The sequence below is a fragment of the Chroicocephalus ridibundus genome, chromosome Z (genome assembly GCF_963924245.1).
Source record: "Chroicocephalus ridibundus chromosome Z, bChrRid1.1, whole genome shotgun sequence".
Lineage (NCBI taxonomy): Eukaryota > Metazoa > Chordata > Aves > Charadriiformes > Laridae > Chroicocephalus > Chroicocephalus ridibundus.
The window spans coordinates 57839883-57852267 of record NC_086316.1 but is presented as its reverse complement, the minus strand read 5'-3'; the positions used below and the strand labels follow the sequence as shown (position 1 = coordinate 57852267).

The 12385-nt window shown below is 40.6% G+C and overlaps 1 protein-coding gene across 5 annotated transcripts in view; it reads left to right on the top strand.

Annotated features, from left to right (window-relative positions):
- DOCK8 (dedicator of cytokinesis 8) overlaps window positions 1-12385 on the top strand; it is a 94082-nt gene that overhangs the window by 45290 nt on the left and 36407 nt on the right. For all 5 annotated transcript variants that reach the window (XM_063320365.1, XM_063320364.1, XM_063320366.1 and 2 more), the window contains 8 exons: window positions 447-564; window positions 2493-2563; window positions 3229-3367; window positions 4818-4919; window positions 5665-5760; window positions 7525-7759; window positions 8703-8867; window positions 10622-10797. In XM_063320365.1, the coding sequence (XP_063176435.1) occupies window positions 447-564; window positions 2493-2563; window positions 3229-3367; window positions 4818-4919; window positions 5665-5760; window positions 7525-7759; window positions 8703-8867; window positions 10622-10797 (1102 nt within the window). The remainder of the gene's footprint in view (window positions 1-446; window positions 565-2492; window positions 2564-3228; window positions 3368-4817; window positions 4920-5664; window positions 5761-7524; window positions 7760-8702; window positions 8868-10621; window positions 10798-12385) is intronic.

Below are 12385 nucleotides of genomic sequence, written 5' to 3'. Positions count from 1 at the left end.
TGGTTTTATTTGCTGGTTTACTTGGTTTTTTCACCTCTGAGTGATTCCTTACCCCTTCCAAAATCTGATTCTTCACAGCTGAGAAAGGAGCTGCTTTCTTGAGAGATTCCCGCTCTTCATTCCATCAAGCATTACATTCATTCATTTGTAACTGGGAATTATGTATTTCAAGAAAATAAGAGAGATAGGAAGACTGCCTTCTCAAACGCCTAGCTTACTGTATGACAAACCTTAAACATAGGATGTTCTATGTGTCACAGCAAGAATTTACCTTTTCCTTGTGAACTTCTGAAATGGAGTTCTGGCAAAGCCTTTGCTGTCTAGGTGGAACTGAAGGACAGGGAGATGAATCAGCAAAATGCTAGTTTGTGCACTTCATTTTCAAACACATTTCAAACAAAATGCTTGCCATTTGCCCATTTTATTCTTCCTTTTCTTTCTTCCAGAAATCTCCTCTATGTTTACCCTCAGAGGCTGAATTTTGCTAACCGACCGGTTTCTGCAAGAAACATAACCATCAAGATCCAGTTTATGTGTGGCGAAGACCCATCCTGTGCAATGCCGGTAATAAATGCTGAGATTTCTTAGCAAACTTTCGCTTACGTGCATTCCTGACAAACCTCGGAAGAGATAACTCATTGTTTACTTTGATCACCACGGTTTCTAGTGGGGCCTTAGGAAGCCTAACATCAGAGAGCTAGTTAAGCTTGTCATTCTCATCAGAAAGCAGGGCTGTAGTCCTTACCCACAACAGGAAAGATTGTCACTGGAGTGGAACAGAGGCATATTGCTCCCTCTTATCTAAGTCTTCCTACCTTATTTTCAGAAGAGTGATATCGTATTAAATCAATGCTGTGTTGGAAACTAATGGTAAAATTCACAGAGCTTCAGAGATCTTTTAAGAAAGATGTAGTCTGTCTTCCAGTTTAACTCCTCTGTATGCACTGTATGTACACAAATACTCAGGTGTAAAACTGGAAGGTAGAAGTTGGGATCTTCCTTGGCTGAATCTGACTGGGTGCACAGTCATGCAGCTTACGTAGAGTTTTCTGTGTTTGAAACACACTGTGGATATGTGTGCACTACCAGCAGAGCAGGCAGCACTGTCCGTGTTCAGGTTATTCAACATTTCTCATTATAAGATACTCTCTTCAGCTTTATCAAGCTTCAGATGTTCAGTTTGAAGTGTTCTAACCCAGACGTCTGCTTCAGCCTGAATTTTTTGGGAAATTTTCAGATATGGTATTTGGCTATTTAAGAATAACATTGGGATAAAATCTTTTGTGATTTTATGTGCTAGAGGGGGGGAAAATGAGCAGAAAGATTACTTTAAAGAACTTTAATCCAACAATATTTTGGAACAAGGACAGACATCTAACCAGCCTTTATCACCATGCTGACACTGCACAGTGCATACTTTGCAGCCTTACTCCACAAGAGCTCTGGAATTGAAATCAGAGCATCACCACTGTGTTTTCCTAAGCCATGTTTCTTCCAGAGCTGGCGCTGTGCCATGTGAATGTAACACTGTCTTTTACACAATACTGCATTGTTGGTTTCCTTAAACTCTGCGAGTATTACAATTAGGTTTTGACAAATGCGTAGGACGGACACAGTTCATCTGGCATCCCTCTCCACTGTGAGAGCATTGCATCTCAATATATATGGACTTGTGCTGTACAGATACCCTTGTCTAAGCTCATCTCCCAGGGCTCCCTTTAAAGTTAATAGATTCCAGGTCCTTACCATGAGACTGTGTCTGAAATGAGGGAAGCAAATCAAGCACTAAAAATGCCTGTTTCTCTTAATTGATTGTAAAGGAACTTTGGACCTCCAAAGTAGGGTGAGATCCATCATAGAATCACAGAATGGTTGAGGTTGGAAGGGACCTTAAAGATCATCTAGTTCCAACCCCCCTGCCATGGGCAGGGACACCGCCCACTAGACCAGGCTGCTCAAAGCCCCATCCAGCCTGGCCTTGAACACTTCCAGGGATGGGGCTTCCACAGTCTCTCTTGGCAACCTGTTCCAGTGCCTCACCACCCTCACAATATAGAATTTCTTCCTAATATCTAATCTAAATCTCCCCTCTTTTAGTTTAAAACTGTTAAATGAGCAGGCTACAACTGAAAAACAAACTTCTGAAAATAATGTTAATTTAACTTTTTAGCATTTTGTTGAAGCTAATACGACAATGTGAGAGGCTTACCATAACTTTATTCCTGCAATTTCTAACTTTTTAGTGCATTACTGGAGAATGTGGTGTGGGGTAGTCAGTGGCTCCGGAAATGACCTCTGCTCCATTTTCCTGCTATTTTACCCTTATTAGTGTGTGATGAAGGTATTCAGTAATAAGACATCTGTGTTAACGTGCTACGATAAAATTGAAGAGTCATTTTCAACTGCAGATACTGTCTTAAAATTTATACTAGATGATGACAATTAAATGCTTTAAACCTGACTGCTGTTACTTTCTTTTCTTCTTAATGTAGGTAATTTTTGGGAAATCTTCAGGTCCAGAATTTGTGCAAGAAATATACACAGCTATCACATATCATAATAAGTAAGTATTGTTACTATTTGTATGACTTGAGAAGTATTAATCATGACCTCTTTACATAATTCTTAACCTACATAGTTCATCAAGGAATGCTGGTACTAATTCATTTTAAACATTTACATTTTACATGGATTTGTCATATCTACTTTGGATTGCTACATGCATTTGCATAACTGACCACTGAGTAAGCAACCATTGCTTTTCTTGTGTGGAGCTTTTCAGAGACTAGTTGAGAATATTTCTAATCTGAAGATTGAGGAGCAGGAGCAGGAAGTAGCAGCACAACTTTGTAACAGCATTCACTTCAATGAATTCACAGAACCAAAAGAGCTAAAGGGACATTCTCATTCTCATGAATGTGGACTTGGGATTTAGAATTTACACAATAAATATACTGGAACCTAAAATTAAGGTTGAATGTTTTTGAAATTATAGAGATTGGTGAAATCTGAAACATTTCAGCCACTACCATCTCTGCTTTTCCTCATGCAAAGCTGTATATAGTTCATAAATATAGTTGTATATATGTACTTTGTTTAACTCTGCTCTGGGGCTATTTTCAGGATTTATACAGTTTTTATAACCATAGCATCTAGAAGCCTACTACTAGAGCCTTCTGCTCTGTCTTATACTAACATTGGAAATGTGCTTGGCGTTTTTTTAAACAGGTCCCCTGACTTTTATGAAGAAGTGAAAATTAAGCTGCCAGCAAAACTCACAGAGAAACACCATCTATTGTTCACGTTCTATCACATCAGCTGCCAGCCAAAGCAAGGAGCATCTGTGGAAACCCTCATCGGGTATTCAGTAAGTTCCATGTAATATATAAGAGTGTGCGTGTGTGTGCATGTATATCTACATCCCATGCAAACAGATTCTTTGCTTGTCAAAAATTTTGTCATATATTCCTTTTCTGGTTATGGTAATACACCAAAACCAGTAGAAGTTCTTAATGTTAATTCACAGAAATCAGGTGCAACTTGTGCTGTTACATCCTCGCCTTATAATTTTACATTGTTAAATGTCTTTGAAGTTGATGAATTCACCTGACACAACTGAAGTTAAGTATGCACCTAAATATTTGCAACAGCAATGCTTTATAGCACATCACCTAATTCTGTTAGATTCTATTTATCAAAAAAAACCCCCTAAATCATATGCAAATACAATTATTTACTGTTATCTAACAACTTAATACATGAGGTAACTAATATAGCGTTTTCAAATAGGTTTTATATGACATATTGTTTATGATCTGAAGTGTGTTTTACCCACATCAAAATTAAAAAAACAGAAAGAATCTAGAAGATACAATTTAATTTTCTTGCATTCATTATCTTCGTGTTGAGACTAGTGTGTTTTAGCTTGAGAAATACACATTGTAGCATAGTCTCTTTGACCTTTTTCTTTATCCATCGATATTTTTAACTGGAGAGATTTTAAAATAAGAGGAAAGCACAGATGATGATAATACTTCAGATGTGAAAACGTCCTGGTGCTATGGTCAGCGATTGAGATGTGGGGCCAGACAAGTGCTTTCCATGTGTTCCTGCTATGAAGTTTGCATTTGTTTTTGATCCCAGTGCTGAGAATCCTTTCAAATGGGTTTTCTTTTATGGACAGATATAGTCCCACCAATGTAAATGGGATTGGTAAGAAGTAAATTAGTTTGTCGTTCCAGAGCAAGATTTGACATAGGTGAGGACTTAATTTTCAAGGTTCTGTTCACCTAAATGTTCTTCCCCTGTGATACTCAAATGCACAGCCTCTTTCAGACTTGAATAGAAGAAAAATAAGGTGTGTCCAAATACCAATACAGAGTTATGATGAGTCATTCTGGCCTTAATCCTCATGGTGACCATGACTAAGGTGTTTGATTTATCCTTAGCAAAACTTTAATTCTGTCGATTTGCTTCAAAGCCAAGAATCAGTCTATTCAAGATACGTGATTTTTTAAATAAAAACATGGACTCTATTAATTCGTTCTGGTAGGATTTATTAGAAAAATATGTGTCTCACATGAAAAGCACTGTGTTTGTTTTCTTCAAAAAAGATGGTTTGTAAAGCAGTCCTGTACATTTTTCCACAGTAGCTATCAGTGAATTTAAAATGCAAAGAAATTAGTGTTGAATGGGTTAGAATAGAGAAGCTTGGGTCAATATCTCATTTGTCATTTTGTTGACTGTACATAACAAATTAGATAAATAACCCTAATCATATATAGTCATGAATATTGCTGTGTTTTCATTTGTTTCAGTGGCTGCCAATTCTATTAAACGATCGTCTTCAAACTGGATGTTATTGTCTTCCTGTTGCACTGGATAAGCTGCCTTTCCATTATTCAATTCACTCTCCTGAGGTAACAAAGAAAATCATAAAAAGATAATATTTTCCTAATATAGAAGAACAGCATAAGTGTTTTACTAACTAACATTGCTGTCTGCTTGTAGGCAATGCCTCCCTTTTGTATTTTAAAAGGGTAAATCTCTGAAGAAAAATGTTGTTGTTATTGTCAGTGATGTTATTATTTTATATTGTTATATTGTGGTTTTTAACTTTAGTTACCCAAGCAAATCCTTGTAAATTGTCTAATCAGGACTACATTTGCTTAGAGGGTGTCAAGTCAATAATTTGCTTTCTTCTGTAGGATGATTTGCTCATTTTTTTGTGGCTGTAAAGGAGAGGGAGGAGAAAGGGAGTCAGGTGCTGCAGCTGGAGCAGGAAATTGTGCCCACTGAGTAAATATGGCAAGTAGGAAACTGTCCAAAGGGTTAAAACTCCACAACATCACCATGGAGTGTCTTTGGCAGTGCTTCAACTGGGAAATTATTTCCTTAAAAATATCCCATCAGACATCCCAGCTGGACGCCATCCCAGGCATCCAGATGAGGTGCTCCAAATTTCTGTGTTCAATGCATCAACTTCTCTCCATCTAGTCTATGAGAACAAGCAGGTGCCTAGCTGTAGTCTTGTATACGGCACTGAATTTGGATATCTAGAATGAAGTGAATAGCTTGAATAACCTATAGTTCCCATGTAAACAGAATTTCTGTTTGATTGTTAAAAGGAAGATGATGATTTCCATATTTTTTTTTCCATCACAGAAAGTTCCATCTCAGACACCACCTATTAAGTGGGTTGAAGGACACAAGGGTGTTTTTGGTATTGAAGTGCAAGCTGTTTCATCTGTTCACACTCAGGTAATGCATCAGAAGAAACACACAGCTTCAGTTTTGTTTTGAAAAGAATTCAGATGTCCAGGCTAACTTAGGATGTTTATGAAATGGAGATGTTTACCATAGAATCATAGACTCATAGAATGTGTTGGGTTGGAAGGAATCTTTAAAGGTCATCTAGTCCAAGCCCCCTGCAGTAAGCAGGGACATCTCCAACTAGATCAGGTTGCTCAGAGCCTCATCCAGCCTGGCCTTGAATGTCTCCAGGGGTGGGACCTCCACCACCTCTCTGGGCAACCTGATCCAGTGTCTCACCACCCTCACAGTAAAGAACTTCTTCCTAATGTCTAATCTAAACCTACCCTGCTTTAGTTTAAGACCATTGCGCCTCGTCCTATCGCTACAAGCCCTTGCAAACAGCCCCTCCCTGGCTTTCTTACAGGCCCCCTTCAGGCACTGGAAGGCCTCTATAAGGTCTCCCCGGAGCCTTCTCTTCTCCAGGCTGAACAACCCCAACTCTCGCAGCCTGTCCTCATAGGAGAGGTGCTCCAGCCCTTTGATCATCTTCATGGCCCTTCCCTGCACCTGCTCCAACAGGTCCATGTCCTTCTTGTGCTGAGGGCTTCAGAGCTGGACACAGTATTCCAGGTGGGGTCTCACGAGAGCAGAGTAGAGGAGGAGAATCACCTCTCTGGATCTGCTGGCCACGCTTCTTTTGATGCAGCCCAGGATGCGATTGGCCTTCTGGGCTGCAAGTGCACATTGTTGGCTCATGCCCAGCTTTTCCAGTCCAGACAGTCCAGTCCAGTTTAACCCCACACAGGTTTAACACCAACTAACGGTTATGGAAATAACCTGATATCCTCAGTGAATGAAATCCTTTGGTGACATGAGATGTATTGGTATAAGTGAACTTGCCCTCTCAACAGCAAGTCACATCAAGCAATAGATGTCCCCTCAGCTCAGTGAGGGTCTGCTTAGGCTCTGTTTAAAGACTCTGGCAGGGCGCAGTGCCAGTTTCTGCAGTCCCCATCTTCTATTCTGCAAGGCTAGTTCAGACAATGTGTCTACATCTGCAGAGACATAGCACCTCCCCACCTGTAGGGACTGGTTATACTGCCAGAATGCTTTAGGCGGCTCAGCTGTCAATGCTCTGTGGTGTGAGGACACAAGCTTAGTGCTGAATGAGAACTCTATGATTGTGGTCACTTAAATGTGATAGGAAATTGGAGCTTTGCCCATCTTATTGGAATACTGGTTTGAGGCAGAGTAGCTTTATTTTGTTTCTGCTACTTTGCGCTGTCTCCTCCCCATCATCCCATTCTAGTTAACCCTGATAGCTATGTCCTAACAACTGAAGGCCCTATGTCTGTGTCTGAAGCAGGTCCATCACCCTTTGCAGTATGCTTTTTAAATACTGGTAGGGCATACTCATAAGGCACATAATATGTATATAGCTGGAACTTAGGTGTGGGTGGCAGAGGAACTATAGACCTATGAAGTGACAGAGCTTTATTAGAAAAAGGGAATAGTATTTTCATTAAATGAAGCAATCACTTTAGTAAGGGCTTTAACTTTTCTGCTTTTAAGCTGATCTGAATTTGACACAGATGAAAAGGAACACACAAAGCTGCTTTACAAATTGATCTCTAGGGCTATCCACCACTGCAAGCCAGAAGGGTGAAACATTTTCTCTCATCCCATCAGGTGGGACAATCAGGCTTTGTTCAGCTAGCGGCAGCCTGAACTATATCAACTTTGTTAACTGTGAGTGCACTGTATTTGCAGGACAATCACCTGGAGAAGTTCTTCACCCTGTGCCATTCTCTGGAAAGTCAAGTGACATTCCCCATTCGACTGATGGACCAGAAGATTACAGAGGCTGCACTGGAACATGAACTGAAACTCAGCATTATCTGTTTGAATTCTTCACGCCTTGAACCTCTTGTCTTGTTTTTACATTTGGTACTAGATAAACTCTTCCAGCTGGCAGTACAGCCCATGGTCATAGCTGGCCAGACAGGTATTTACTGGTGCATGGACTTGGAGTGGTACTGCAAGCAAACTAGAGATGTGGTGGAAGTGATTGCTAAATATCCAGGCTCAGATTTAGACTTTGGGGTACTCTACTTCTGAAAAAGTTGTGTTTCTCAAGACACAGTTTCACTGCGCAATTTGATCAGGTTTAACTGATTTCCTGCCTTCTCTCCTTTTCTTCCTACATATAAGACTCTCAGACTCTGGTTGGGAGGTACCTCAAATCCTAGAAGTTTACTTATCTGGAAATATAGGTCAGAAAGTGGGTTGTGATTTAACTTTGTTCAGAATTCAGTTGTTTTCCAAGGAAAACACCAGCAAAATCACTTATCCTACAGCTGACATATCCTCTGCCCAAATATCTTTAGACAGAATTGGGTGAGCACAAAATCAGAGAGGATATAGTAATGCACACAGATATTTCTGTTACTGGGGCTGCCAGTTGCCCATCACATATCTTAAGTCTGGAAGGAAGGCATACTTGGAGACAGTGGTGTAGTTTATTTCCTATCTTATTTTGGTAATCAAAACTTGTTGTCCACTGTAATACTTGTGGAAAAGCCTGCTAGCTTGTATTCGTCTGTCAGCTGGAGAATAATGAGTCTTAGTGTTCTTCAAGTAGGTATTTTATAGAAAATGAATGAAGACTGCTAGAAATGGTCATTAACAGTTACGGTCTGTGTTTATGTAGCAGGAAGTGATGGAGTATCAGTGTTTGGGTTGAAAGTCAGTGGGTCTACTGAAGAATGATTATTGGCCTATGTAGGCCTTGGGTCTGGTCAGGTATAGCAGTTGCTGTCTAGATCTCTGAATTTGTTAAGGACTGAATTAAAGCGTGTAGAATTAGCTGTTGTTAGTACAAAGAATGCCCTCACCCAATTATATTATACCCTTCAGCACTGAGACTAATTCTTGCCTCTGTTTCACAGCCAACTTCTCACAGTTTGCCTTTGAATCTGTGGTTGCAATAGTGAACAGTCTCCACAACAGCAAAGACCTAAGCAAAGACCAGCATGGGAGGAACTGCCTCCTGGCATCTTATGTCTACTATGTATTTCGTCTGCCGGACCCTCAAAGAGAAGTAGTCAAACCAGGTAATACTGGTGCAAGGGTTGCAAAAGTATTCTTTTTTCTTTATACATGCTATTCAGCATGGTGCATTTAGCAAACGCAACTTCTCAGACCAAGACAGCATACCGTTTAAGCACTGTTCAGATATATCATTTTTCTCAGAGGAAAGTCAGGGAGCTCAGCACTGCAAAGAGCAACATGGACTTGCCCCCCATAATCTCTGTTTCTCAGTCATTCATTTAAGATGCAGGGTTGGGGTGAGAGGACTCCGCAGCTATATGCAACGCTGTAGCTTCATGAAAATGAAAGTAAGAGACATCTCCTAAACTGAGGCTTTCTTTAGAGGAATTTAATTTCTGCCAGAAATTAAAATGGCCTTATGATGCCAATTTCTTACTGACCCATACATCAGTAAACGACTTCCCATGAAAACTAACTTACTGTCAAGTGGCATAGGGCCAAGCTTTGACAATTTCTACATCGCATTAGGGATGTCATCAGAGGATGAAATCCTGTATGTTGCCAGCAGGTTGAGGAAGGTAATCTTTTTCCTCTATTCAGCACTGGTGAGGTCACACATGGAATACTGTGTCCAGTTCTGGGCTCCAGTACAAGAGAGACATGGACATACTGGAGAGAGACCAGCTAAGATCAAGGTGATGAAGGGAGTGGAGCATCTGTCCAATGAGGAAAGGCTGAGAGAGCTGGGACTGTTCAGCCTCGAGAAAAGAAGGATCAGGGACGACAAATGTATACAAAGACCTGCAGGGAGGTTACAAAGAAGACAGAGCAAGGGTCTTTCCAGTGGTGCCCAGTGACAGGACAAGAAACAATGGGCACAAACTGAAACAGAGGAGGTTCCCTCTGAACATCAGGAAACACTTTTTTCCTGTGAGAGTGACCGAACACTGGCACAGGTTGCCCAGAGAGGCAGTGGAGTCTCTCACCTTGGAGGTATTAGAAAGCTGTCTGGACACGATCCTTGGCAACTGGCTCTAGGTGGCCCTGCTTGAGCGGGGAAGTTGGACCAGATGTGGGAACCCCCACAGGTTCCTTCCAACCTCAACTATTCTATTATTCTGCTGCAGTCCATTGTCCTAAAGCCTATAGGATTCATTTGATCAATTGCTATGTATTTACTGACTTAGCAGCAAGCAGCTGTGTGACAGGAGCTAAAGATACGTAGGCCCTTTTTTCTTTGAAATATTCATTTAAATCCCCCTTGAGGGACATATAGACGATGTGCTACATTTTAGCTGTGCTAAAATCTCTGAGCTTGCCTATACTTGGAAATTCTTTATCCTGGAAAAATAAGGTCCATGAGGAAGCTGAAAACTAGTTAATCATTTGGTGAAATTCCTGCTGGCAGTGCTCCCTGCTTCCTTGGATACTTTGAACATGCTGTTAAATGTTATGTGTTGAAGGTAGTATTTTGTGTTTAGGCCTGTGAATTTTGTCTTGATCTACAGCAAATTAAAAAGAAATGATGGGAAGAAGAAAGAGCTATTGTAATAGTGCTGCTGCTCAGGTAGCCCTGTTAATCTTTTGTTACTGCTTGTGCAATCATCCTGTGAATTGTTGACTCGGAAAACATCTGCACCTTATCATTTAGTGACTATGTAATTTGTTAAGGCAGCAGTTGGTGGTGAGATTTTCAGGCACTTTATGCTTTTCAAAATGATGATGCTATAAAAGCAGTAAGAAAAGCTGGCTTGAATTTCATGTTGTCTCATACATATGTTCTTTAGTCTTAGTTCAAACATCTTCCTATGGGCAGGTGCAGGCAGCAGTGCCATTTTGACAGAGTCTCGGTATTACACATTTGGACGCACTTCTGCAGTGTCTGTTGGGAGTAAGCTCCTGCAGAGCCGAGTGATAAGCTGCAGCAATCCTGACATCACTGTTACACAAACTGCTGCTGATGAGGAGGTCAAAAACATCATGTCATCCAAGGTAAGAGAACAAAGTCAAATATCTGGAGAATTCTGTGGGCCAGAACCCAATAATCTAGATTTGTCCTTTTGAGGATTGGATTTTCTTCTTGTAAATGCACTGTATGTATCACCAGAATCATTTGCTGTTTATCTGATTTGGCGTAAGCACACATTAAATCCCATTGCTAGATTCTGATGTCTCTTATCAGGAAAGAAAGCAAGAAGTAAGAACTCTGTCTGTTGTTTGGGGCTTAGACACTCATAGGGGGATTTGCTTTTTGGATGTCATCCCACACTCTCCTGTGCTTCCTGACATTTAAGTTGTGTTCACGTTTGCTGATGTGGGCTGGTCCAGGTTCCACACAGTCAGTGTGAGAAGAGACTACTATTGATTACACTGGGAACAGATTCACTTTCTGAAAGGGTGAAAGGGTTCTCAGAAGGGAAATAGTTTTCCTAAAATGCACTGATAATTTATTCTTGCTCCTCTTTTTTTTTTTTTTTTTTTAAACACAGAGCCTGTTTGGTGCTTAATAGTTTCCCATTAAAAAAAAAGCAGACAATTTATATGACAGCAACCCCATGATTTTATATTGTCTACAGTACAGATGCCATGTGCATTTTTTGTAACTGGGTGTTTCCAAATACTTAATTCAACCAGAGTGGAATGCAAGCTTCCTCTGTCTTTCTCATCTACAACTACATATGCCACCAACAGCTTGCAGGATAGAAAGGATGATGACAGCTGAGAAGCAGGATTTTGCTTCCCTGACTGGCACCTGGTGCTTGCTGGTCTACAGTATCCCAGGCTCATGTCAGGGCTTTATGAGGGTGGCTGCGCTCAGCTCTCTGGGGAACCCAAAATCTAGAGCTCCCCATTCATCAGGAGCTGGGAAGCTGTGCCTCTGACAAAAGCAGGATTTTTCGCCTCTGTAAGGAGCCTGCTCCTAGCTGCAGCCCTGGCAGAGCTCTGCAGCAGCATGTCTGCTGAGCTCTGAACCATATCCCCCCTCCACTTTCTTTGATTGTTATGTATGTAAAATACTGCTTCTCAAGCAGGTTATTTTCAGAAACATTTTGAAGTCTTCGTTGAATGATCATGTGCCTCTCCAGTTAAACTGATTGGGTGCTTCTCTTCAGCAAATTAAACCAGAACTAGTAAGATACACAGGCTTTGCTGATCTATTTGATTTGTTTATATAGGCATATGTATTCATCCATAGCAATTATTAATAATGTAGATTTGAACTTAATAGCATTGTGAATTTTAGTCTCTTGTGTTGTGTTCTAAAAAAACAGAGCTCAATCCTTCTTTTCCCCTCCCCAAATTAATACAGAATTGAAAAGTTTGATATTACAGCTTCATCACATTGATAAATGTAGCAATTCACAATTGGCGACTGCCATTTAAATTGTCCTTTTAAATTGGCATTACTTTTAATGGAACGAAGACTCCCAGATGCTAGCTGATTTCCGATGTAGAGCCACCGGAGAAACTTACAAGTACAGTTACCCTTGAAAGGGTGAATTGTAGCGCTTCCAAAATGCAGCTGCAGTGCTGAAATTGTGCACGTGATGGCAGTGTTGGCATTGGCATTCGCACTCTC